Below are 25,025 nucleotides of genomic sequence, written 5' to 3'. Positions count from 1 at the left end.
CAAAAACAGAAAGGCAAAAATTTCATCATTGCTACTTAGCACAATTTGTATTATAGCTCCCTCTACTGTAGCAAAGAGACTAGCAAGGTATTTTGAAGTACATAATTTTGAAAGTGAAGAAATAGTTATCATTATTTAAAATTAAAAATCACTGTGCATATCAGTATCTAACACTTGGACTGCACTGTGAGAGGTGCTGGAAGGATTAAAGACTGAAAACCATGGTTCCAGTACTCTAGGGACTCGAAGTACATGATATATATGGATAGAGCAGTTAGCACCGGACACCATGGCATGGCAGCTACTCTGTCAGCAGTTAGTTTCTTGTTTCTTAATTGTTTCCATAAAATGTTCTACAGAGCATGGGTGTCAGTGGATCTAAAGTGATCCCTGCAGACCAGCAACAGTGAGAACCGCCTGTGACCTTGCTAGCAGTACATATTCCAGACCTATTAGGAAGAAGCCCTGGTGATGAATCCTTTGAGACAATTTTGATGCATGCTACATCTTGAGAACCATTTTTGTAGGTTTCCTACTTGTGTAACTTCTAAGCAGAGTAAAAATATTTTAATGTTTCTTTTTCAGCTCTTCTGAACCTTCAACTCCACTGACAACAGCTTCCAGCTCCCATTCCTCTAGCTTTTGCATCTGACCCTGGGTTCTCATTTTCTTAGTTCCTCCACTAATGACTGGTCACTGCCAGCACAGAATGATTTTGAATCCAGACCTAAGCCACACTCAGGGAAGGATATGGGCTATTGTCTTTGTAATCCCAATCTTATTTTACCAGACCTTATAAAAATAACCACTGTTGTTGCCACCCGTCCCCACGGGAGTCAAAAGATTCAAGTCTTCATCTTGTATATATTCAAATATTAAACTTGTAGAAAGAAAAAAAGATAAACAAAATATATATATAAAAAACCCTTATCCATTCTAGGGAATTTATCTACTTTGGTAATGTTTTTAAAATTATGTTATGCTGGGCAGTGGTGATACTCGGGAGACAGAGGCAGGCAAATTTCTAAGTTGGAGGTCAGCCTGGGCTACACAGAGAAACCCTGTCTTGGAAAAAAAAAGTTATGTTAGAAGTTGCGTACTATTGAGGAAAAAAAAGGAGTGTGGAACAACTTAAAATTGGACACAGAATAACAGAAAATGTCTTTAGAGTATAATTGGAAATAATAAAATCACACAACTAAAATTTATGTAAGTGATCAGAGATGCAAACATTCAACTCCCACCTCACATAACAGAGCAAAGGCTTAACAGACTCAACACTCATTTACTGAGTGGCATGTGGTAGGGTGTAAAAAGACCCTTTAGTTATGAAACTTAATTCTGCTGGTTGAAGCAGATAACACACACATCTCTATTAGGAAGTAACACCACAATGAAGACAAAGCAGGGGTAGAGAGCAAATTATGAAAACAGAGGATACAAATGTCATGTCTTCACAAGCAGGGTATGAAAACACCAAGTCCAAGTTAGGGAGAATGGAGAGGATGTTCTGGATGTAAATTACTATAGGATTATTCTCCATGGTACTTACTGACACACATTGACATATGGAAACAACAGCCAATATAGACCAGGCACTTAATAAGCACTTGTTTGAGGAACTGTTTCATATTTTATATGATATCTTTTCTATTCTTTGATGATTTAGATTTAAGAACAAACCTAGAGTGCAAATCTAATTCAAGAGTATCGAAGCAGAAGCAATGGCCCCCAGCAGGGAGTAACCGTTTAAAGGGCAGAGAGTTTAAAGGAGATACTATCTAGCTTTTGCTAGAGAGCTGCTTCCAACAATGTGGGCTCCTTGGTTCTTTCAGCTTGTGAGGCTTTTTATCAGCTGCCATTTTACTAAAACCCACAGGCAATTCCTAGAGATACAAAAACCTCTACCCAAGAAGCTGTGGCTCTTTCCTGCAATTAGAAGAACCCAGCAGAGTGATAGATTTATGTCATATTTATGTATGAGCACTCTACTTGAAGAATCTCTCAAGCGTGCACACGCGCACACACGTACGTATGTTACAGATCTTACAATATGACAAACATTCCTAAGCCAACACTGCTGGTTAATACTTACATGCAAGGCTCTGAAAGGCTGGTATTTACTAGGGCTTTGCCACTGGTTGGTAGGTGAGGAATGGTTACTTTGTCCTTATAAGGAATCTCATGTGTCAATATCCAGTCCTGTTCCTTCTTGTGAGCTAATAAACTTGCCCAAAAGGCAGACTTTCAGCCCTCTGTCTACTTTTAGCAGTGCCTGCTACTCCAAGTCCACAGCCTCCCCAGCTGAAGCTCCTCTTGTAAGAAACCTCCTTTCATTTAGGGTAGAGATGAGGCATGACAGAAATAAAAGTCTAAGAGTCTAACTCGTCCCACACCCCAACTCTCAGACTCCAGTTTTCAAAGGTGCCCAGCATTTTACAGTTTAGCGGCTTGTTTAAATTAACCCCCCGACCCAGGGACTTCGCTTTCTCTGCTTGTTCTACCGTTTAGACACCTGCCGACAGAAGTGTTCTTGCCCTCCACTATTTGACCAGTGATCTACAGTCATCTTAATGGCTTCCACGAAACTATAAATAAATTGTATTTAGTCTGCAAACTGAACGTTGTTGTTAGGTAGAGGCAGCTCCAAGGGACTACAAAGATGCCTTCTTTACTCTTCATACTCAGTCTCTGAAAACTCAGCCTTTGAACTGCCTCTTCAAAATATTAAAATTATTTTTTTTCTGCCAATGTATTTCTTCTTAAACTCCTATCACAATCCCCATAATTACTCACTCTGGAAACATTTACACTATCTTTTTTTTTTTTTTTTAAATTTAAATTTTATTTTATGTGCATTAGTATGAATGTCTCCAACCCCTTGGAAATGGAGTTACAGTTGTGAGCGGCCATGTGGGTGCTGAGAATTGAACCTGGGTCCTTTAGGAAGAGCAGGTAGTGTTCTTAACCACTGAGCCAACTCTCCAGCCCCCATTTACACTATCTTTTATTTTCCCTTCCTACCGAATCTCCCTGTACTGAACCACTCAATGCCAGAGCTCGCAGCCCCAGTGTGATATTTTACCATCAGTTTTGTGGCTGTTCTTCCATGTACTAATTCATCCTATTGCAGCATCAACTCTGGTTCAAATACCACCACCGCCATTATGTCTCCTTCATCTTTTCCAAATAAAGCAATTATTATTATTATTATTTTGTAAAAGACTAGAATTTTGTTAATGGCTCTTTTATAAACTTAATATATTTGTGATTTATTAACATATTGCATGTGTTTTATTTCAGAGTATAAGAATTTTAAGAAGTGTTAAAGGATCTACTTCTGACTTTCCTCATCATATAGTATTTTGTTAAACCATCAACACACATAATAAATAATGTACAAACTACAAAAAAAAAAGCCAAAACCAAAAACAGTACAGAGTCCTTTTGAATTAAAAAAAAAAGAAAAAAAGAAAAAAAAAAAGCCATAGCAAGAGCTAATTCACAGGTTAGTTCCCATGGAAAAATATAATAAGGTATGTTACAACTGAAAAGTATACATCTCAAAGTGAGTTATCCTAAAGATCCATATTAAGCTCTTCTTTTATGAAGACTAGCCTAATGTTTCTCGATCTTTCAGTTTCTAAGTTAGTGTTATTTCTGTTTTTTTTTCTTTTGATATATCAGTACTCTGTGTGCTTCTATTTTCTTATTGTTTCATTTTACTCCTTCCTTTCCATATCTGCAACTGACCCTGTTCAAGACCCTGATTATTGTGGGTTTAGGACATCTACCCTGCTCCTGAGTTTCCCACCTCCGAGCCTTCCTTGTTCTCCTGTATCCTGTCTGGTTAGGCTTGTATCTATATCAAATAGCTAAGAGCACTGGATCATAAGACAGAGTGACAGCTTTGGTTATTCAGTGCTACATCCTAGCTAAATGAACATGTCACAGAAAGTTTCTGTGCTTTCTCTGTAAAGCTGTGGAATTTGACTGAGTTTGTGGTAGATCTTCTCTTTCTCTTCCTCCTACATACACACTGGGGATCAAACCCAGGGCCTTCTCAGTACAGACTTGGCACATACCAGACATAAATGAACTATATTTACATTAGAGTGAGAGATCCAGCTGGGCAGACATAAATAAACTGTATTTCTATCAGAGTGCAGCAGGATGCTTGTTCTTTGGGTTGCTAATACATTCCCAAGTGATCTGAGTGGTAATGGGCAGTAAATATTTGCTAAGCAAATGATGCATTTATAAGTCACCCTGTGTTAGACACAGGAAACAAACATGAAGTTCAGTTACTACTGATATGAAGATATACTTGCTTTGTACACTTTTAAGAAAGCATGCATATGTAACTAATGTCTCCATCTTCCCCCAGGCCTATACAGAGCTCTACCTGGGCTTTTGAGCATAAGCCCCAAATTGTCTTTTTTCCTTTCCCAGTTTCCCCTCTTCATGTATCTTTGTACAAAACTTTGTGGGAAGAATAGTTGATGGTGGCCACATTAGCATTTAGTACCATCACAACTGAACATTTATTTGACAAAATGGTTACAGCTTATAGTCATTCTTCAGATATGGCTTGATATTTACCAACCCACCTACATAAAATGTTTGCAATAAAGCATAGTACAATGTAATATATAGTCACAATTTAATTATCTAGCAATCATATAGCAATACTACTTTATCAAATGTTAATGAATGGATAAGGAAAATGTGGCACGTTTCTACACTGGAGTATTATTCATCCATTAAAAATGATGAAAACATACCATTTCTATCAGCCTGAGTAGATCTAAAAATTATTATGCCAGCAAAAGACTCCAGGCACGAAGTATGATACCATTCGCATGTGGAATGTAAAAAAGCTGCTGCTGAAGATTAGGACACCAGCAAGCAGCGCCTGGTGAGAAGATGTCACCATGGATCAATGAGTACTGTGTTACAGTCACGCGGGAAGAGGTAGTTCTGGCGTGCTGTTGTAGAGAAGGGTGATTACAGGTAACACTACCTTTCAAAAAGACAGACTTTTAAAAGTTGTCACCATACAGAATTAACTATTTGAGGTGACAGATATAATTATTTTGATTTAAACACTACTCTATACCTTTATGGCAACATTATATATTGCCTCAGTAATAGGAACAGTTTTTACTTCCATAAACCACTTAAAATAAGCTTATTTAAAACATTTGAGTACAGACTTACTTTAATGTTTCAGCAAGAAAGAAGCTCTGCTGCACGTCATCATGCGTAGGAACAGGGGAGTACACATCCTTGACTCCAGAAAACCCACCACTGACTCGGCAATACTTCTCAATAGCCTGTAAAGGAGAGCAGAAGAGACAAATAATCCTGTGGAATTTAAATTCTGAAGGACACGTCAAAAGACTGTACTCAAAATTTCATAGCCCTCAGAAGGCAGATAGATGGATCTCTGTGAGTTCAAAGCCAGCCTGGTCTACACAGTGAGTTCTAGAATAGCTAGGGCTGCAGAGTGAAACCCTATCTCTTCCAAAAACAAAAACTAATATAAATCTGTAGGAAAACTTGGCATTTTGTAACTGATAACACTATACTTTCATTACAACAGCTTATATTTTCCTGACTTAAATGTCAACTTTGACCCATTCTTTCTGAATTAAGGAGCTGTTTGGCACAAATCAAGACAGAAATAAACTTGTGATTACGCATGGGAGAAATGGCTCAAAAAGCACTTGTCTTGAAAACTGAGGATCTGAATTCAGTTCCCCAGAACCCATGTAAAAAGGCAGAGCACAGTGACACCTGTCTGTAATTCCAGCAATGATTATGACCAGGGGCAAATAAAGGTGGATCCCTGGAGCATGGTAGCCTGGCTGGCTAGCCTGGCCTACCTGGTGAAGTCCCAGGCCAATGAGAGACCCTATTTTAAAAGGTGGAAGGCACAAGTGGAACATAAAGTTGTATTCTGAACTCCCCATACACTTGGATGTGCACACACACACTTTCAATGTGATCATTTCCAAGACTAAATACTAATTCACAACATCCTTTAAAATGTATTATTTAGGAGAGTTATACAGTAGTGGTAATAAGTGACATTTATTGTAACCATACTCTATTCTGAGTCACTGTATTTCCACAATCTTATTAGTTAGGCACCATAGCTGCTGAGAAGTAGCAGGAAATGCACACCTACGTGCCTACATGACAATGGCGACTACTTGAGAGTGAACAATCTGCTGAAGGCTATTCTAGGAGCTTCATATGCACAGGCATTTAAAATTCATAACCCTAGGAGGTTAATAGCTCCACTTTTCAGACGAAGAAATTGAGCTGAGCAATTTGTTTTGTGTTAACTACTGTGTTCTAAAGCCTGGCTCGAATTTAAAATTCTTACTTTATATTTCCATTTGTGTCCTTGAACATGCATAAATCAATGCAGTAAATTAAAAACAATCTATTTACAAATCTACTTTAAAGTCGAAGCCACCAAGCATCTTGCTGGTAAATGTAGCACACTTCAGAACTAGGCCATTCAGGGAAAGCTAAGAGCACTTGGGGCTTTCTTTCACCACTCTGCAATGAAGCACTTCACTTATAACTGCTGCTGCTGCTTGTTCCTACTCTTGCTACCATCTGGCCTTCACTTCTGATAGAAAGCTAGTTAACAGTGAAAAGAACTTAACCAAGTTCTTTTTAGAGCTCTATTTGTTGTTGCTGTGTTTCAAAGCCTTACTGAGGCCAGGTACTTTGATATAAGCAATTTAAATGTCCTATTCTTCCTAACGATCATGTGAAAAACAAATCATTGGCTGCAGAGATGGCTCAGGTCAGAGCATTTGCTGCTCTTGTATAGGACCTAGGTTTGGTTCCCAGCACCCACACCAGGGGTTGGTCACACAAACACATGTAATTCCAGTTCCAGAGGATCCAACAACCTCTTCTGGCCTCCACGGGCACTCACACTCTGGGATACACACAGATAATAAATAAATGTTTTTGTTTGTTTTAAAGACTAGCTCATCATCATATCAGAGCAGTGTAAGTGCAGGCAGGCTTCAGGCTCACTTGGCAGCTCAGTCTGGTTTCATACTTAGGACAGCCCCTACCTTAGTCTCCTGAGGGTTAGGATTATACACACACACCACCACACTCACCGTGAATGTCTACTATTTAAGAATAAACAGATTGCTTACTTTACTTACTAATGATAACAAAGTTCTGCTTCCGAACACACACATACACACACGTTGGCTTGTATGAGTGTACACCACATTTTGTCTCTTAATCTATTTTCATAAACAATTTACTGATCCATACAGTAATCAGAACACAAGATAAAACAAAAAAGCATCATCTGCCCAGGCTATAAACCTCGGATAATAAAACAATGTTTCTTTTTTTCCAGTGGTTAAACATTAAAAAGACATTATGAAAAAAATACTGCTTATTTTGTAACACTACTGAAATTGCCATTTAAACAGATTCTAGAGATCTTAGAATTGCAAGTACATACTTTCATCAAAATACTGCTCGAGAGCAAACAGTATGAGGCTCTAAGGCTCTAAGGCTCTAAGGCTAGGTTCTACTGCTTTAGAAACATATGAGAACAGTTTCTTCTCCAGAGAAATGAAGGGGTACAGTTATCAAAATCAAGTAACTGGGGTGAGGACACATGGTACAAGGGCAACACCGCCCGTCAGCACAGACAAAGGAAAAACTGGTGTACTTACCAGTGCTGCCTCCCAGCCCCACTGCCGGTATCTTGGGTCATGGGTGAATCGCCACAGATACCAATATGTTTCAATTACTTCTGGACGAAGGATGTAATACTTTTCAGCTTGCCGCACGGCCACGGCTTCCACTGCACCATCAAACTTGAATGACTCAGGACCTAGTTTTAATGCTGTAACATGTCAAAAAAAAGAAGGCCACATCAACAATGTGTGCTTTAAGAAACACTCTTCTTTCTGAAAGGAAGAGGTAGGAAATAATCTTTATCTTTTGTGGGCTTTTTTTTTTTGCTTCCTATTGTTTTAACTTTTATTTATTTGTTTTGGTATTAAAGACTCAACCCAGAACCTCCCACATATACTAGGCTAAGCTACATTCTAGCCCAGAAGTAAAGTAATTCTGGTTATTTTTATTGTTGAAGAAAACTTTTATTATTGAAGAAAACTTTAGTTTTCTTCTAACACAATTACTAATATTTCTATTATCTTAAAGGAATATCCACCGATATGCTGCTAGCTCTGACTCTATCAAGAGCTAAGTGGTACCTCTGAAGCAGAGGTAACTATCACATACAATCCATGAACACAGATACTATCCATCCTTTTATGTATATTTCCAATTATTTCATCAATATTTTGTAATTTTCAGCATACACTCTTCCTCTCTTTGGTTCAATCCAATCATTAAGTATTATTACTCGTGGGTGTATAGGGAGTGTATACACAAGTGTGAGTGTGCACACATTGCATGTGGAGGCCAAGGGGAGGGCGGCACTGAACATCCTCTGCTATAATTCTGTCTTGTTCCTTTGAAGCAGAGTCTCCTGCTGAATCTAGAGGTTGTAATTTTTCAGCTAGGCTTGTAGCTAGAAAGCTCCAGCCATCCTCCTATCTCTACCTGTCAGTGCTGGGGTTAAAGAAAAATTCAGGCTCAGCCCTGGCTTTTATGTGGGTGCTAGGAACTCTGAACCTCAAATCTGCACAGCAAGCATTACCACAGAGCTATCTTTTCAGCCCTGATTATTTTATCATTTTGATGTTATTGGAAACAGGGTTCTTTTCTTTTCTTTTTTGGTTTTTCGAGACAGGATTTTTCTGTGTAGCTCCGATTATACTGGAATTCACTTTGTAGACCAGGTGGCCTTTAACTCATGGAGATCCACCTGACTCTGCCTCCCAAGTGCTAGGATTAAAGGCATGTGGCACCATTACCTGGCTGAGGGTTCTTCTCCTGTTTTCTCTCTCCAATAGACTGCTATTAATGTAAACAAATGCAACTGATGTTTGCACATTGATTTGTACCCCACCACTGTACTAAATTACTTCATTCTAATGGGGTTTTGTATGTATGCATGCATGTGCAAGTGTAATTTTTATTAGGATTCCCTACATACATAATCATGTCATGTAGGAAGTGGGATAAGTTTTCTTCTTTTTTGCTGACCTGAATGTCTTTTGATTCTTTTTCTTGTTTGACTACTCTTGCCAGTAACTTCTGGAACTATATGCAACAGACTGAACTCAAGGCTACCCTTGGTATATAATGAGACTATCAAGAATAAACAAGAATAATTTTTTAAAGTCCACCATCATAAACACTGAGATAAAGTAACCCAGAGGTAGGTTATTTGGTCTAGATTTCTTGTGTTTTCCCTTCTTCTAAAGAAAAACAAAAGTTTTAGGAAAATGGATGCATCTGGAAATTACAGTATCAGTGAGGAATCCCAGACTCAGAAAGACAAATACCACAAATATTTGTTCTGATGTGCAGATCCCAGCTTTGAATTTATATCTGTTTCTGTATAGACAGCTGGACAGACATATGTATGCTTTTACATGGGTCTTATAGGGAGGGTAATAACTATGAGACACCTAAGTGGGAAAGAGATAGCTAGAGGTAGAAGGGATAAAAGTATGTGTGTGGGAGGGTCTACTGAAACAAAGAGTGAAAATGCCATAATGAAGGTGTTCCTTTGAAACTGTTAGCACTGAGAGGTGATCGGATGAAGATTTTCAAGGATAACCTTAGATTACTTTTGCTAACAATGTTCACAATTACACACAATGATAACACACCAGAGCTAGAAGGAACTATCTTGTAGTCATGCATAACTTCACGCAAGCATACAGAAAAAAATTGGTTATTTTTCCTATAAAGCCTTATGAATAAAAAAGGTCAAGTCTAAAACTATGTAGATATTCTACCCAATATTTTGGCCAAATCATGTTTAGAATAAACTGAAACAAATGTACCAACCAACTAATTATCTAGTGTTCCATGTGGACCTCATGCTTAAACTACTAACTAAAGCAGTGTTCATGAGATGACAGCTTCAGTAATGCTTCCTGTAAACCCAGATAAACATTAAATCTGGCTATGTTCACCACATGGTGAAATAAATGAAGATGATTAAATTTTGACTTAATTTTAATCATAATCCAACAATGAGTGAAAGTAAAACAAACTCTCAAGTCAATAATTATATTATGAATTAGCAGAAAGAACTACTAAAGAGGAGATGGATTTTTCTTTTAATATGGTGGCCAAAAACTTATAAGAGAGCCATGAGAAAAAAACCAGCAGAGAATAGAGTAATCATCTGGGAAGATAAGAAAACTAGGACTGTACTTAACAATCCAAGGATCTAAGCTGAGAACAAAGGCAAGTAAAATTGGCGAAAGATTTAAAAGCACAAGGCACAAATCTAACAGCTGTTGGGGATACCATGACAAAGAGGGTGGCAGATGGAACTTGCTATGTAAAACTGACAATCAAGGAACCACAGATTGCTTAACCGTACCATCAAAGGTCAGGAATACAAAGGGTCTTTTATTTCTTTGGAATTCTACTAATATCTCAAAGGCCAAGGCTTTATCTTGTTGACACTTTACCCTATGATATCTTACAGAGCACTCAGCAATTAAGATGCCCCATGTTTAATGGAATAAACAGCTCTAGTAACTATGACATGTCTTATTTTTAATATATTTGCTATTATAAATTTGGTGTTTTAGATTTATGGCCAAAATCTTCATGACAAAAGCTCAATTACTTATCAGTAAACATCTATTTTACTCTTCAATGTTTCACTAATTTTAGTTTCACTTTTTACACTTATTAGCTTACAAAAAATACGTTCCATTAAGGCATTTCAAACAAAATTTCTCTGTTTCCCTCCCATACTTCTCTATCCCCTCTTCTTATCCCCCACAAAGTGCCCTCCTCTCAGTAGCCTCCTCCCCATTTTCATGTCACAAATGTCACATGACATATGACATTTTGATAATGTGACCCATCCCTGAACACCTCCTGTTCCTCTCCTGTCTCCTATCTAATTTCAGTCTTACCTACTCTACGATTCCTTATTTATATACACGCAAACATTAAAAGTTAGATCTACATATGAGTTCTGCATGTGAGTTCTGTATTTCTGAGACTGGGTCACCTCACTTTCCAGGATCCATCCATTTTCCTGAAAACTTCAGCATAATTGGATGTCTACCTAGAGAAAAAAGAACTTTTACTCCCCCTAAAAGATCAAAGGTGTTTACTTGAAACCTGAACCTCTGAAAGTGCTAAAGGAAAAGCAGGTGATATACATCAAGTTATAGGTACATAATCAAGAACTTTCTGAATAGCAAAGGAGATAGTTCCGAGAGGTAACAAATGGGATTACATGAAATTAAGAAGTTTCTGCACAGCAAGGCAAACTATCAGTACAGCACATAACCTACAGAAAAGTCTCTGAGAGAGAAATCTCTACCAGTTATATCTCAGAAAGGGGGCTGATAATTAGCATATATAAAAATACCCAAACTATAAAACTGTTAATTGATAAACAGGCTAATAAAATGAACAGACACACCCCCAAAAGACAAAACAAACAAACAACAAATGGCCTCATATTATTTTTTTAAATGTTCAATATCTTTAGCTATTAAGGAAACACAAATGAAAATCACTTTGGGTTTCTATCTCACCTTAGCCAGAATAACAATGATTAAGAAAACACAATCAGTATGGCACTACAGTAACAGTTGGGGTGGGAGTGGCACGAATACCCTGGCCATAAATAAATGCTCTCCAACTGGACCTAAGATCCACTCAACAAGAGGGTACCATGACTGGTACTGGAATCCTAGACAACTACTTCATGCTATCAAAGTCATGGTTACTGGAGGAGAATCTACAACCCCTAATTTACTAAAACAGTAGTCATGAACAATAACCTATACACATCTGTCCTTATACCTACAGGTAAGTGTAAATTCTTCACTTCTCATCAAGAAAACTCTTTTTTTTTTGCAACATACAGTGACCACTACAGAAAACCACAGCCATCAAAATGCAGAGCTGTGGAGCCCAGTCCCAATGGATACATCTACAAAACACTCCCACACCTAAGGCTCAAGGAACATTGAAGAAGAAGAGGCAGAAAGCCTGTAAGAGCCAGAGAAGAAGGGAATTTGCTGTGAGATTGTGTTTCAACTGGGACGCCTCAACCCTACACAAAGAACAACAGGCAAATAAATAAAGCAGAAAGCAGGAGAGATGGCCCTCCTCAGAGAAGATTACACTAATTTGTTGTCCAGTGCCAAGTGGTCAGGCCTGAAAACACATATATAAGTCACATTATGTGGATTGAACAAGTTTTATAATATAAAAATACATATATATATATATATATATATGCAATTAACAATTGATAAAAGAGGCCATGATTTTGAAGGAGAGTTGGGAGGGGTATATGAGAGGGTATGGAGGAAGGAAAGAGAAGGAAGAAATATAATTAAATGACAATCTCAAAAAAAAATAAAAACAGGAGGGGAAGAAAGGAAAATGAAATGAAAGAAACAGAAAGGCAAGAAAAGGAAAAGGAAATGAGGGAAGGGGAAGAGAGGAGAGAGGAGAGGAAAAATAAGTAGGATGTGAGGAAGAAGAACCCTTAACACTGCTGGTGAGAGTCTAAACCAGCTAATCCATACTGATTATGGAAATCAGTATGGATATTTCATTTCCTGTTGCTGTGATCAAACACCCTAACAAATACAATTTAGGAAGGGTTATTTTAGATCTCATAATTCTGTATGACAGTCCATCACAGTCAACACCTGAGCACAACAAATTAACCTATGCATGCTTGTGTTCAACTTACTTTCTCCTCTTTTATACAATCCAGGACTCAAACCCAGTGAAGGGTGCTGCCCACTTGTACAACAGGTCTTGGCATGTCAAGACAATCTTTCAAAGACATGCCCACAGGCCAACTTAATCTAGGTAAGTCTTCCCTGAGACTTCTCCATGTGATTCCAGGTTGTGTCAAACTGGTAATTAAAACTAACCATTCACAGGTGGCTCCTCAAAATAAAGAAAAGCAGAACTGCTCTATGAGCCAGCTATACCCGTCCTAGTACACCCAGAGGATTCTGTATCATACATACTATAGGATATTTATACATCCATGTTCACCTGCTGTCCTCTCACACTCATAATGAAAAAGCTGAATGAGAAACACAAATGTGGCATGGATGCACAATGGAATTTCACTCAGCTGTTAACTACATGTAAGCGTACAACTGACACTACATAGCATCACTGTGATAGTTTTATTTTTAAGTCAGATGACTAAATTTGTCTTCATACCAACATTAAATCACACTGAAATAATATCTATCACTATTCTTTTGACTGACATTTTTTACAAAGTGAAACCACTAGAGTTTGGACAATGAGAGAATTGAAGGGTCAATTTCATCTTAAATTCCATTCCTTACTATATAAAAATAAGTCAATAAACTTGTGAACGAAGACACATTTCAAGCCATTTAATTGTGTCACAGTACTTAATGACAAAATAACTCTGAAACAGAAATTCAGTTACTGTAGAAAAGCAACAATGCAACTTCTGAAACCACAAACAGAAATTACACGTTGCTAGGCTTCCAGGTCACTATTTCACAAAGAAAGACATGTTTTTAAAAGCCCAAGTAGGTTGCAGGTCTAACCCAGGGCTCTGAAGCCCCCGTTTCATCACTGTACCTTCTATATATGCTGAACATCTATCGGTAGACGCAGGCACTACCTTATCTGTGTTTTGAACTAATTTTTGTCAACAATAAAAAACATTTCAATCTCTAAAACACAGAGGATCAGAAAATATTATATATTTCCCCAGAGCAATGCCAGAAGATTTTCTTAGGCAAACATATAAAAATTACTTTTTGGTTCCTTTTATTTTCTAAAGAGAATAAGTATGGTGATTGAAACTAACAGTTCTGGATTTTTATTAAAAAATAAGTGCTATTACTCTATACAAATCTTTTACCCTTTGTCCTTACAACAATTATTTTCTAAATATTAAAAAACAAAACAAACAAAAAAATCTTCCCAAAATTCAAAGTTTTTAAAAATGATCCTGAAAACATATCCTGGAATTAAAATAAAAACTAAGAAAAATTATTTGTTATTTTAGTGTGCAGTATTTTGGGTAAACTGAACAAGTATACTTTCCTCCTAATTTCTGGAAACATGTTTAACTTAGAGGTTATTTTAGATTATGTCATTAGCCTTAATATTCTTACCAGTTCTATCGTATGACTCGTGACACGTTCGTGCAATTTCTGCCCCTAGCTCTAAATAGTGACCAGCTTTGTCTTTTCTGGAACCATCTGCTCCGAGTGCAAACATTCCCCCAGCAAAGCAGGCCAAATGACCCATCTTCCTTTCCAAGTGTCCATTCTTCCATTCTCCAATAAAGACAAGACCCCCTCGGGACTTCTTAATAAGATGTTTTTCTATAGCCTACAAGAAAAAGATAAACACTTTAGACACAGATATTTTTAGTTTTAACTGTCAACTTGACAGAACCAGGAATCACCCAGAAAGATAGTCTTAGGTATTATCAGGTCAGGTTGTCTGAGGCCACATCTCATCTATGGGGTGTTACCTGGATTGCTAATTGAGGCGAGAAGGCCCCACTCTAAACACGGCAGCACCATTTCACAGGCTGGCCTGAGCTGTGTAAGAGAGGAGAGCTGGCTAAGCAAAAGCACACAGGTGTCAGATGGGAAGGGCCCTCTCTGCTCTTGGCTTTAAGTCCCTGACCTGACACAATGAGGACTGTAACACAGGACTATGGTCAAATGAATCTTCTCTTCCCTATGGTACTTTCTGTCAGGGTAGTGTCATAGCAACAGAAGTGACATAAAACACAAACTATGAGTGTCTGCTCATTTATCTGGATTTCTGGCCATCAGAAAACCTTGGCATTTTGATTTATTTTTATAAAGTAGTAACCTTCACAAACTGGGAACTTTATTATTATTATTATTATAGTTACATTTTATTAACTCTGTATCCCAGCTGTATCCTGCTCCCTCATTCCCTCCCAATCCCACCCTCCCTCCCTCATCTCCTCCCTGCCCCTTTCCAAGTCCACTGATTGGGGCGGACCTCCTCCCCTTTCATCTGACCCTGTTTTATCAGGTATCTTCAGGACTGGCTGCAAAGTCCTCTTCTGTGGCCTAGCAGGACTGCTCCTCCCTTGGGGGGTGGGGAGGTCAAAGAGCCTGCCATTGAGTTCCTGTCAGAAATAGTCCCTGTTCCTCTTACTATGGGAAACGAATTGGTTACTGAGCTACCTACCACGGGCTACATCTGAGCAGAGGTTCTAGGTTATATCCATACATGGTCCTTGGTGGAGTATCAGTCTCAGAAAAGACCCCTGTGCCTAGATATATTTGGTCCTTGTGGAGCTCCTCTCCTTTCCACATCATACTAACTCCCATCCAACATAAATCATGACTGGGAACTTTTATAAGTAAATTTTTAATGAGTTATAAAAGTATATATAGATTAGAAACCCTAAACACTCCTATAAGACAAAACAGAGGAGGAGAGCCATGGCCTGCGAGTGAGTACCTTTTTGCATGGTATTACCCATATAGCTTGACTTCTTGAGCTGAATGAGATTCATATAATTAATCAACTGATATCACCTTAAAAAGTTATAACCCAAAAGGTTCTACAAATTCCTTTTCTATTCCATACAACAAAAAAACTGAACAGAAAACTGAATAAATTAAGATAAAATGAGATTTCAGTAAGTGGTTAAAACTGTTCTTAATTTGTCATGTAACTATGCCACTTTGCAAAGCTATCTTAAAAAGCATAATAAACCTTGCACACAGTAAGGCTTTCAAAACTAGTTGAAATTTGATATACACATCCCTTAACTCCTTAGTAAATTGGTTTCTTAAAGTAAGGTAATTTGTTTTGAATGTCTTGTCATGGATGAAAGGAGACAACATTAGAACAGGCTACCCTCCTGGAAAGCCAGTTTTACTAAAGAGATAATGGGGATAGCAAAGAAAAGATTTTACCCTAAACCTGAATATAAAAAAAGTAGAATATAACATCATTTTTCATTTTAATAGTGAGATCTTTTTTTATGAGCTTTAGTCCTCTGGACTGTGTCCTTAGACTGCTGAGGAGAGCCATGCTTTTCTGAAATAAGAGGTACTTCTTCAAAAATTAATTCACATTTTGATTATGGGTTGTTTTTTGACATGTTAATAAGATCCAGCTCTGGAAAAATCCACCTTCTATTCTCTGTAGTGATAATGCAGGAATTATAGAATTGTGGGGATTATGCCTTTATCATCTTGTGTTACATAAGGCCTGTTATAATGTACCATGCACTCAGTAAATAATTTTATAAATGATGGTGCTCTCAGATAACTTGACCCGACTGACAATGACAATGAAATGTGGCTGATAACAAATGATAGGGATGATAGGATTTTTGTTTTTGGTGTTTGTTTTTTTTTAACCACGATAGTACAAAAACTGTATACTTGAGATTTTATTTTACAATGAAATTTGACCAATTATTATTTTTCAAAAAATAGTAGGAACCCATTCTAAACTTAAAGTACAGGATGGAAACAAATATATAAAGTCATTTACATATACTACATTGAAAAAATCTTCAATAACAACTTTTCAGATCATTTTCTAGAATTAAAATTTAACAGCAGAAATAAAACTTTGCAGCTTTTCAAAATTTAAGACTTCATAAAAGTCTTAGAAATCACATTAAGTTTAGATTCTTAGTTAAATTTTAATTCAATTTATCAGTTAACATAATCCCTCAACAAATGTTTACTCATGACTACAGTGAGCAAAGTACGGTGTATCTCACATTCACTTCCATCCGGAGCACTCTTTAAAACAATGGTGGAAAGTCAGATACTGATAAAGGATATAAAAAGGGTAGTAAGATCTTTAGTTTAACTTTTTAAATCACAAAACTACAATGCTGAAAATAGGTCCGAATGTCAGTACTGTTTTGTTGTTGTTTTAAGACAGGGTCTCTCTGTGTAGACCAGACTGTCTTGGAACTTGCTGGTAAACGAAGGCTGGCCTTAAACTCACAGAGAACAACTGCTTCTGTGGAGTGCTGGTATTAAAAGCATGCAGCACTATGACTGCATTTCATTGTCATTGTCATTGTCAGTCGGGTCAAGTTATCTGAGAGCATCATCATTTATAAAATTATTTACTGAGTGCATGGTACATTATAACAGGCCTTATGTAACACAAGATGATAAAGGCATAATCCCCACAATTCTATAATTCCTGCATTATCACTACAGAGAATAGAAGGTGGATTTTTCCAGAGCTGGATCTTATTAACATGTCAAAAAACAACCCATAGTTGTCAGTAACTTATTAAATGAGTAACACTTTTCTATTTTATAATGGTTTCCTAGAAATTTTTATAGGATCAACTCCAACAATTCATTAGTTAAGACGACAGGTCTGGTTGGAGAGATGGCTCAGTAGTTAAGAGTCTCTCTGTTCTTCCAATGGACCCTGGTTCAATTCCCAGCACCCACATGGCAGCTCTTAGCTCCAGTGCCAAGGAATTTGACACCCTCACACAGACATTCGCACATACATACAGGCAAAACATCAATGCACATAAAATGAAATAAACTCTATAGGCCAACAGCTCAGTTCCAGATTCTCACTTAGCAGCTCTTTCACCATCATCAAGCTATCTGACCACTGCCATTGTGGCTTAAGGTCTTCAGGTGTAAAGTGATGACAATGATCCAATGGAATCATCTATGTAAATGGGCTAGAACAAAGCCTGCCACAAGGAAAGCACTATACAAGTGGCCACCATTACAACTGTTTATTCAAAGACTATTAATGTGTAGGTTTAAGCCATCACTTGAAAGAAGAAAAGTTTATGAGTAAGGATGAATTCAGAAGTTTTATCAGTCTGTAGAAATTAACCAAATGTAATTAAAACATAACTTCATATATATACTCACTAAATTCTTAGCTTTTCTTTAAAATGTCACAAATAAGACTTAATGTAAGAATTTTCTATTAAAATACTAACAAACTGTACAGTGAATGAACATGTTTATGTATAGCACATGCAATGCCTAGTTATCTATAATAAAATGGTTATATTTGTCCAGTCACTATTTAATACCCAATATAAGAAAAGATTCTAAGAATAATCACCTCAACAGCATCGTCATACATTTTTCTTGCCTCATGGTCTGTTTTATCTGACATCAGCCATGCTTTCAGTAAGTATTCATAAAAACTATCTCCCAGTCCACCAACTGATGTGTGATCTGTAGCAAAAAAGGAAGGAAAATATGGTTGGGGAAAAAAGAAGATAAAGACAGTTACAATAATATTTTTCAACAAAAGACAATTTAACAGATTAATCACAGTGGCATGCCTGTTTCCAACATATTAAAAAAGTAGTCAAGTAGGAACATAACACAATCAGGCTAGAAAATCATTTTTCCTCATATGTGGTATTTTAACATCAATGAGCCTTTTTCTTAAATACATAGTACATACTCCAGCCAGACTTTTGCAGATGTAAAACAATTATCTTTTGTACAATAATGGCTTTAAGCACACAAGCCATTATGACACACTTATATTTGATACAAAAGGCACTTCCTCCTAAACATCTCTATACAACAATATCTAGTGGTAAAGTCCTATTTGAAAAGCAAGATTCAGTTTTTAATATATTTTTCTAATGTAATTAGCTGTTAAATTCTGTCCTTAATTACTATTGATCACATATTAGTACATTTTTTTCCCCACAGGTATACTATTAACTATCACTTACACTTCTACACTAAAGTGCTTAAAGTAAGCTCTCTCTCCCTCACTTTCCACAGGTCTGGCTTAAACTGCAGGATTTTATCACAACATTTCTACTGTTTCTCTACAAAAAATAAAAAAACATCCTACCATGTGCAAGCCCTCCAACCAATTAGACAGTACTACTGCAGGAAACTGTAGATGCTATTTACCATTTTACGGTAAGAACTTGCAATTCGGTTACAGGAAATGGCATGATCATATTTATCTTTTTAGCTTACAGGATACATGATACATTTGTGGACTATTAACAATCTAAAACTCTAAATAAAGCAGAAGAGAATATAAAGAATACATCTGGTTTTCCTAGAATACAAAATAAAGAAGTGAAAAAGGGCAAGTTTTAACTTCTTATGACCCAAATGAAGGGACACAAAAATTAACAACAACAAAAACAACCCAAACTTAGTCATTACCTAAAAATGGCATTAAACTCCAGTAATCTAAGAAAAGCCAAGTGAGATAACAAGATTCTACTATCTAGCAAGTCCCCAGGAATGCTTTTAGATTTTTTATTACTCTTATTTGTTTGTGTAAGTAAGTGGGCATATACACCACAGCATGTGTGTATGGGAGGTATTCTTTCCCTGCACCAAGTGGGTCGCAGGAATCAAGTTCAGTCCTCAGGCTTCATGGTAAGTATCCTTAGCTGCTGAGTTATCTTGATAGTCCAACAAATAAGTGAGTGAGTGGCAGAGAGAGACAGAAACAGAGGCAGAGAGAATTTTATATCCATCCATCCATCCATCCATCCATCCATCCATCCATCATGGTGCTAAGGACTGAACCTAGGGCCTTGTACATGCTGCTAAGCACTCTACCAGTATGCTATATCCTTAGCCCTCCTCAAGCATTTAGAAGGACATATTATCCAATATGTCATCCAATGATGACATTATAGTTCATAATTGTTGGGACTGGAGGTAGATACCAAAATTTGAACCTCCTTCTGGAATTGCCCTATAACATTACCTGAAAAACCCAAAAAAATTCATTATAGAATTGCTTCCTTTTGTAAAAAGTTAAACATTCTGAAATATCTAGGGAAGTTGATAGATAAATTGAGTATAAATATAGCACAGCACAATACATAATTAAAAACAACCAAACATGTCTGTACTCTCACACTGAAGGGTGTCTATTTTTACACTGTTAGAGTGGAAAGCAAGCAGGCTCAGAATTATATTTATAGTTTGACATTGCTAAAAATGATATATATTAAAGAATGTTAGGGTAAGAAGTCTCTGAACAGAATTGCTACAGTGATTATTTCTAGGTAAAAAAGCTTAAGTTTTAACTTCATATCTAAACATACTACCTGAGAACATGTAATTTCATGTAAATCAAAATCAACTTCTATTGTAGAAAACAACAAATGGGTGAAAGGGCTATTATTTATAGCTTAAGTAATACAATGAATGTTCATATAATTCACATATAAAAATACCATTTTCACTTATTTTTTTCTGAAATCGTAAGCAAATGTGTGGATGAATTTTTAATACAATACACCCCAATACAATCACACAGCTATAAATACAAAACATTCCCAGTACCCTAAAGGACTTCATGCGCAATCCCTAAAGGTAACCACTTCTCTGACCTCTCTCACGACATTTTCTAAGTGCTTAAATACCAAATGTCCATCACCTGTAACTAGCATCTGTTAATTTAATGCTGCTAAGAACCATTCTCTTGTTTTCTACCTATATGAAGGAAGGTTCCTCTGCTTGAGTCTCTAAAGTTAACTGAGCATCATAGAAGACAGGTGAAGAAGACAAGGCTCTATGATAGCTCACTCAATTTTAGACTGAATATATCTATAGCTACATTTCTAATAGGTTATAATATAGAATATGTTTACACTTAAGAGGCGATGGACAAATTGTGATGGGCTTATACGGTAAATCACACTTTTGCTTTAAAAAAGTAACTAACATTTTATAATCATAAAAGACAGAAAAGTGTGGTTCTTATAAAATACTGAAACAATACAGAAATGAAAGGGTAGAAGAGAAGAGTCTCAGTGGGCGTATGTAATGGAGAGCATGGAGAGCAACTGCAAGTCCTCTGGGGGCTATTTAATAATAAGCACAGAAACAGCAGTGTTACATCTGGAGAGGAACAATTTTAATAAAGATAGATAAAAATGATGGCACAATATTGCTATCAATTTTACAATCTCAATTTTGTGGTTATGTCAACATTTCTATTATTATTATTAACAATTTATTCACTTTGTATCCCAGTCGTAGTCCCCTTCCTCCAGTCCCAACCTCCTTCCCTCCTCTCTATCCCTCTTCCCTAGTCCACTCATAGGAGAAGTCTTCCTTCCCTACTGTCTGACCCTAGCCTATCAGGTCCCATCAGGACTGTCTGGATCCTCTTCCTCTGCAGGCTGGCTACATTGCTCCACCAGGGAAAAGTGATTAAACAGCAAGCAACTGAATTTATGTCAGACATTTGCTCAACTATTTTCATAGCAGCTTTATTCGTAATAGCCAGAATCTGGAAACAACCTAGATGTCCCTCAGCTGAAGAATGGATACAGAAATTGTGGTACATTTACATAATGGAATACTACTCAGCTATTAAAAACAAAGAAACATGAAATTTGCAGGAAAATGGATAGAACTAGAAAAAAATCATTCTGAGTAAGGTATCCTAGAAGCAGAAAGACACAGATGGTATATACTCACTTATATGTGAATATTAGACATATAATATAGGATAAACATAATAAAATCTATACACCTAAAGAAGCTAAGCAAGGAGGAGGACACTAGGGAAGATGCTTAATTCTCATTCAGAAGGGAAAACAGGATGGACATCGAAAGCAGTAGAAGAGAGGGAACAGGACTGGAGCCTAGCACAGATATCCTCTAAAAGACTTCAACCAGCAGGGGATCGAAGAAATGCAGAGACTCACAGCCAAACTTTAGATAGAGCGCAGGGAGTTAGTCCTATGGAAGAAGGGGGATATAAAAGGACCAGAGGGTACAGGAGCCATACAAGACCAACAAAGCCAAAAAAATCAGGAACCAGGAAGCACTGCAGACTGATGCATCAACCAAACACAGAGAGGACCTAGACTCCCTGCCCAGATGTAGCCCATAGACAGCGCAGTCTCCACATGGGTTTCCTAGTAAGGGGGGAAGAGACAGTCTCTGACATGTTAACATTTCTTGATTCACACAGGACTATTACACCTTTGCCTCATCTTGGTGATTATCTCCAATCTTCCCAGCTCTCTTTTGAGTAATGGGGCTCACATTAGTCAAGGTCCAGAGAAATGATAAATTTTAAGCCAAAAAGTTTTAGCATTGTTTGCTATTTGGCTAAAGGCCATGTAAGAGATTACTTCTGGTGTCATGGTGGTACAGTTCACTGAGAAAGACTTAGAAGAAGTAAGCCAGAACTTACTCCTATAAGAATGGAATTGTAAAGGTCAAAGGTTCATATGAAATTTGGGGAAACAGGAGAAAAAGAAAAAACCTTCAAGAACTAGAAGAAGATGATATCTGGAGCACAGGCCAAAGGAGCAATACAATGAACAGTGCCGTTCTTAAAATTAGAAAAAAAAGAGGTAAAACAAAATGAATTAATGAGTTTACTGGTAAAGAGATTTTTTTTTTAATGTACTTGGGATGCAATTCAGGGTTCAAATATAATAGGAAAGGGCGTTCTCCAATGGAGGCACACTCCTCGTTCCATTTTTACTTTCATTTTGATTTTGAATATAGGTCATCTGGGTGTAGTAGAAGAGGTAGAAAGAGATACAGTGACTGTGATGGAATTACTAGAATGTGATTAAAAGATAGAAAGTGGGGAGCTAATTAGAAGAAGTGGATAATTGAAGGCATTGTATTGTTCTGTGTTGTGTTTGAAGGTGGCTGTATCATACCCTGACCCTTTCCTGTATTCCTCTTTACTTCCACCTGCCATGATACAAAAAAAAAAAAAAACACTGTTCCTCCATGATTTCCCAATTATTATGAATGGATACTTCTGAAACTGTGAGCCATAATAAATAATTCTTTCCTTTAACCTGTTTTCAGATATTTTAGTCACTGTGATACAAAAGTAATATAGTGAGCACTCATTGTAAAGCTACTAGAGGACATGCCCTTAAGATCTAAATATATATATATATATGTGTGTGTGTGTGTGTGTCTGTATGTGTCTGTGTGTGTGTGTGGCATATATAAACAGCAACAATACACAAAGAAATTAAGAATTTGAAACAAGTTCACAGTGAGGATAGGACATGGAGGAGGGAAACATATGTCATGTTGCTTTCACAGAATTCTGAAGGAGGTTAAAACAATGGTTAATTGTCGATATCAGAAAAATAGAAAGAACAACAACAGTAGTTAAAATTTAAGATCAACCATTGAATTGTATTTATATGTATGTGTCTATATCAGCGAAGAAAAAACAACATGGTAACATAAAGGGAGATATCTAAAAAAAACACAACAATAAATAGGGAGACAGGAAGCTATCAGGAACTACTGGGGGAGGGAGAGAAAGTCCAGTGCTTCTGGCCAAAATAGAGCAACTGCTGTGAGGTTCACCCTGCTATCTAAAACAACAAGAAACACAGGACAAAATAAAACAATGATTGTTCCAGAAAATCAACATCAGACAAGGGAAGATGTTGATTTCTGAAAGATGGGAACAATATGAGTCCTGCTTGCCCACAAGCTGTTGCCTCAAGAAAGTTTCCAGGCAGAAACCCAGGACCAGTGAACTTTGACCGTCTCCTGTAGGTCCCTTGAATTAAAGAAATGAAGCTGGGAATATAATGACAGATTAGTATAAGAAAGAGTGCAGTCTCCTTGAATGGCTTGGGGTCCCCAAACCCTGAAGAAATGACAGTCAAACAGACATGAACAGAAAAGCTGAGATCAGGTACACTGAGCACTAGAATGGACAAGCCAAGGCACCCCAGGAGCTCAGCAACTGCTGCTAGATACAGCTGAACAGGGAGGTGGGATTCTTACATACAGCTGAATAATGAAGGGAGGTTAGCTAATTTGGTAGCTGCAGTCTCAGTAGAGGATCTAAACACCTAAGGAAAGAACGATGCTGAGGACATTTTCAGTACACACCATCAACATCTACTCATGGACCAGAGGAAGGCTTTGCCATCACCTAGGGAAGGCTTTGCCACTTTATGGGGCTGAGGCATTTATGGGGCTAGGGTTCTTGACATGGCCATGCTTATGTCAACAGCACACATTTATTCAGGACTGCACTCACTCTGTATAATGGAGAAATCTGTAGGTGAGAAGAGCACTAGAGATATACAGGGATTTCTTCTTGAGTATTCAGAATAGCAAGAAGGAAGTATACATGAAAAAAAAACTGTTTGAGACTAGGAAAAGAACTGGGAAAGGCAGGGAGAGTACTCATCCTCCTACCAAGGTTTCCTACCTAAAACACAGCTGCATTTAAAACCATTCCCCCAACACACACAAATCAGGATCTACAAGCTTACGACTCCTCCCGAAAGCTTTCCTGGAACACAAGGACACATAGCATGCCCAAGTCTTACTCAACTATGGCCTTCTTGAGACCCCACCATCATGTGAGAGCAGAGCACAGAAAAAACCAACAAGCATGAGCATAATGATATGCCAACAGCAAACTTCAAGTGCTGAAAAACCAACAACTGTCAGTGTTATGTGTGGGGCGGCAGGCTGAGGTCTATGAGCCACCTGGACAGGGAACCCTTCTGTGCTCTTCGCTTTGTGCTCGAGTCCAGCAGAGCCTCACTGAAGTGCATGCTTTGCCTCTTCATGAATGCTTTCTTTAAAACAGAATTTAATTTTATTTGTATGTAGGTATTGATGAAGGAGAGAAGAGAAGGCAGATCTCCTGGATCTGGAATTATAAGGCGTTGTAAGCTTGCCTGCTGTAGTGCTGAGAACTAACTCAGGTCCTCTGCAAGAACAGCAAGTGCTCTTAAGCACTAAGCAATCATTCCAGCTTTGAAGATTTCTATATTGCACGGGACAAGAGTCTCTCTGAATAAGTCCAAAATTAACTAGCAAGGCAAAATAAGCTGAAAAGGCTATATT

At 37.4% G+C, this 25,025-nt stretch overlaps 1 protein-coding gene across 3 annotated transcripts in view; it reads right to left on the bottom strand.

Moving 5' to 3' along the window:
• The window catches only part of Man1a2 (mannosidase alpha class 1A member 2), a 133,761-nt gene that overhangs the window by 11,099 nt on the left and 97,637 nt on the right, over positions 1 to 25,025 (bottom strand). For all 3 annotated transcript variants that reach the window (XM_060392977.1, XM_060392979.1, XM_060392978.1), the window contains 4 exons: positions 18,274 to 18,389; positions 14,313 to 14,532; positions 7,731 to 7,903; positions 5,221 to 5,336 (listed from right to left, as the gene is read on the bottom strand). In XM_060392977.1, coding sequence (XP_060248960.1) covers positions 5,221 to 5,336; positions 7,731 to 7,903; positions 14,313 to 14,532; positions 18,274 to 18,389 — 625 coding nt within the window. The remainder of the gene's footprint in view (positions 1 to 5,220; positions 5,337 to 7,730; positions 7,904 to 14,312; positions 14,533 to 18,273; positions 18,390 to 25,025) is intronic.

This window comes from Meriones unguiculatus, chromosome 10 (assembly GCF_030254825.1).
Source record: "Meriones unguiculatus strain TT.TT164.6M chromosome 10, Bangor_MerUng_6.1, whole genome shotgun sequence".
NCBI classification, from domain to species: domain Eukaryota; kingdom Metazoa; phylum Chordata; class Mammalia; order Rodentia; family Muridae; genus Meriones; species Meriones unguiculatus.
The sequence above is the reverse complement of the archived record's forward strand: the minus strand, read 5'-3'. Positions and strand labels throughout refer to the sequence as shown.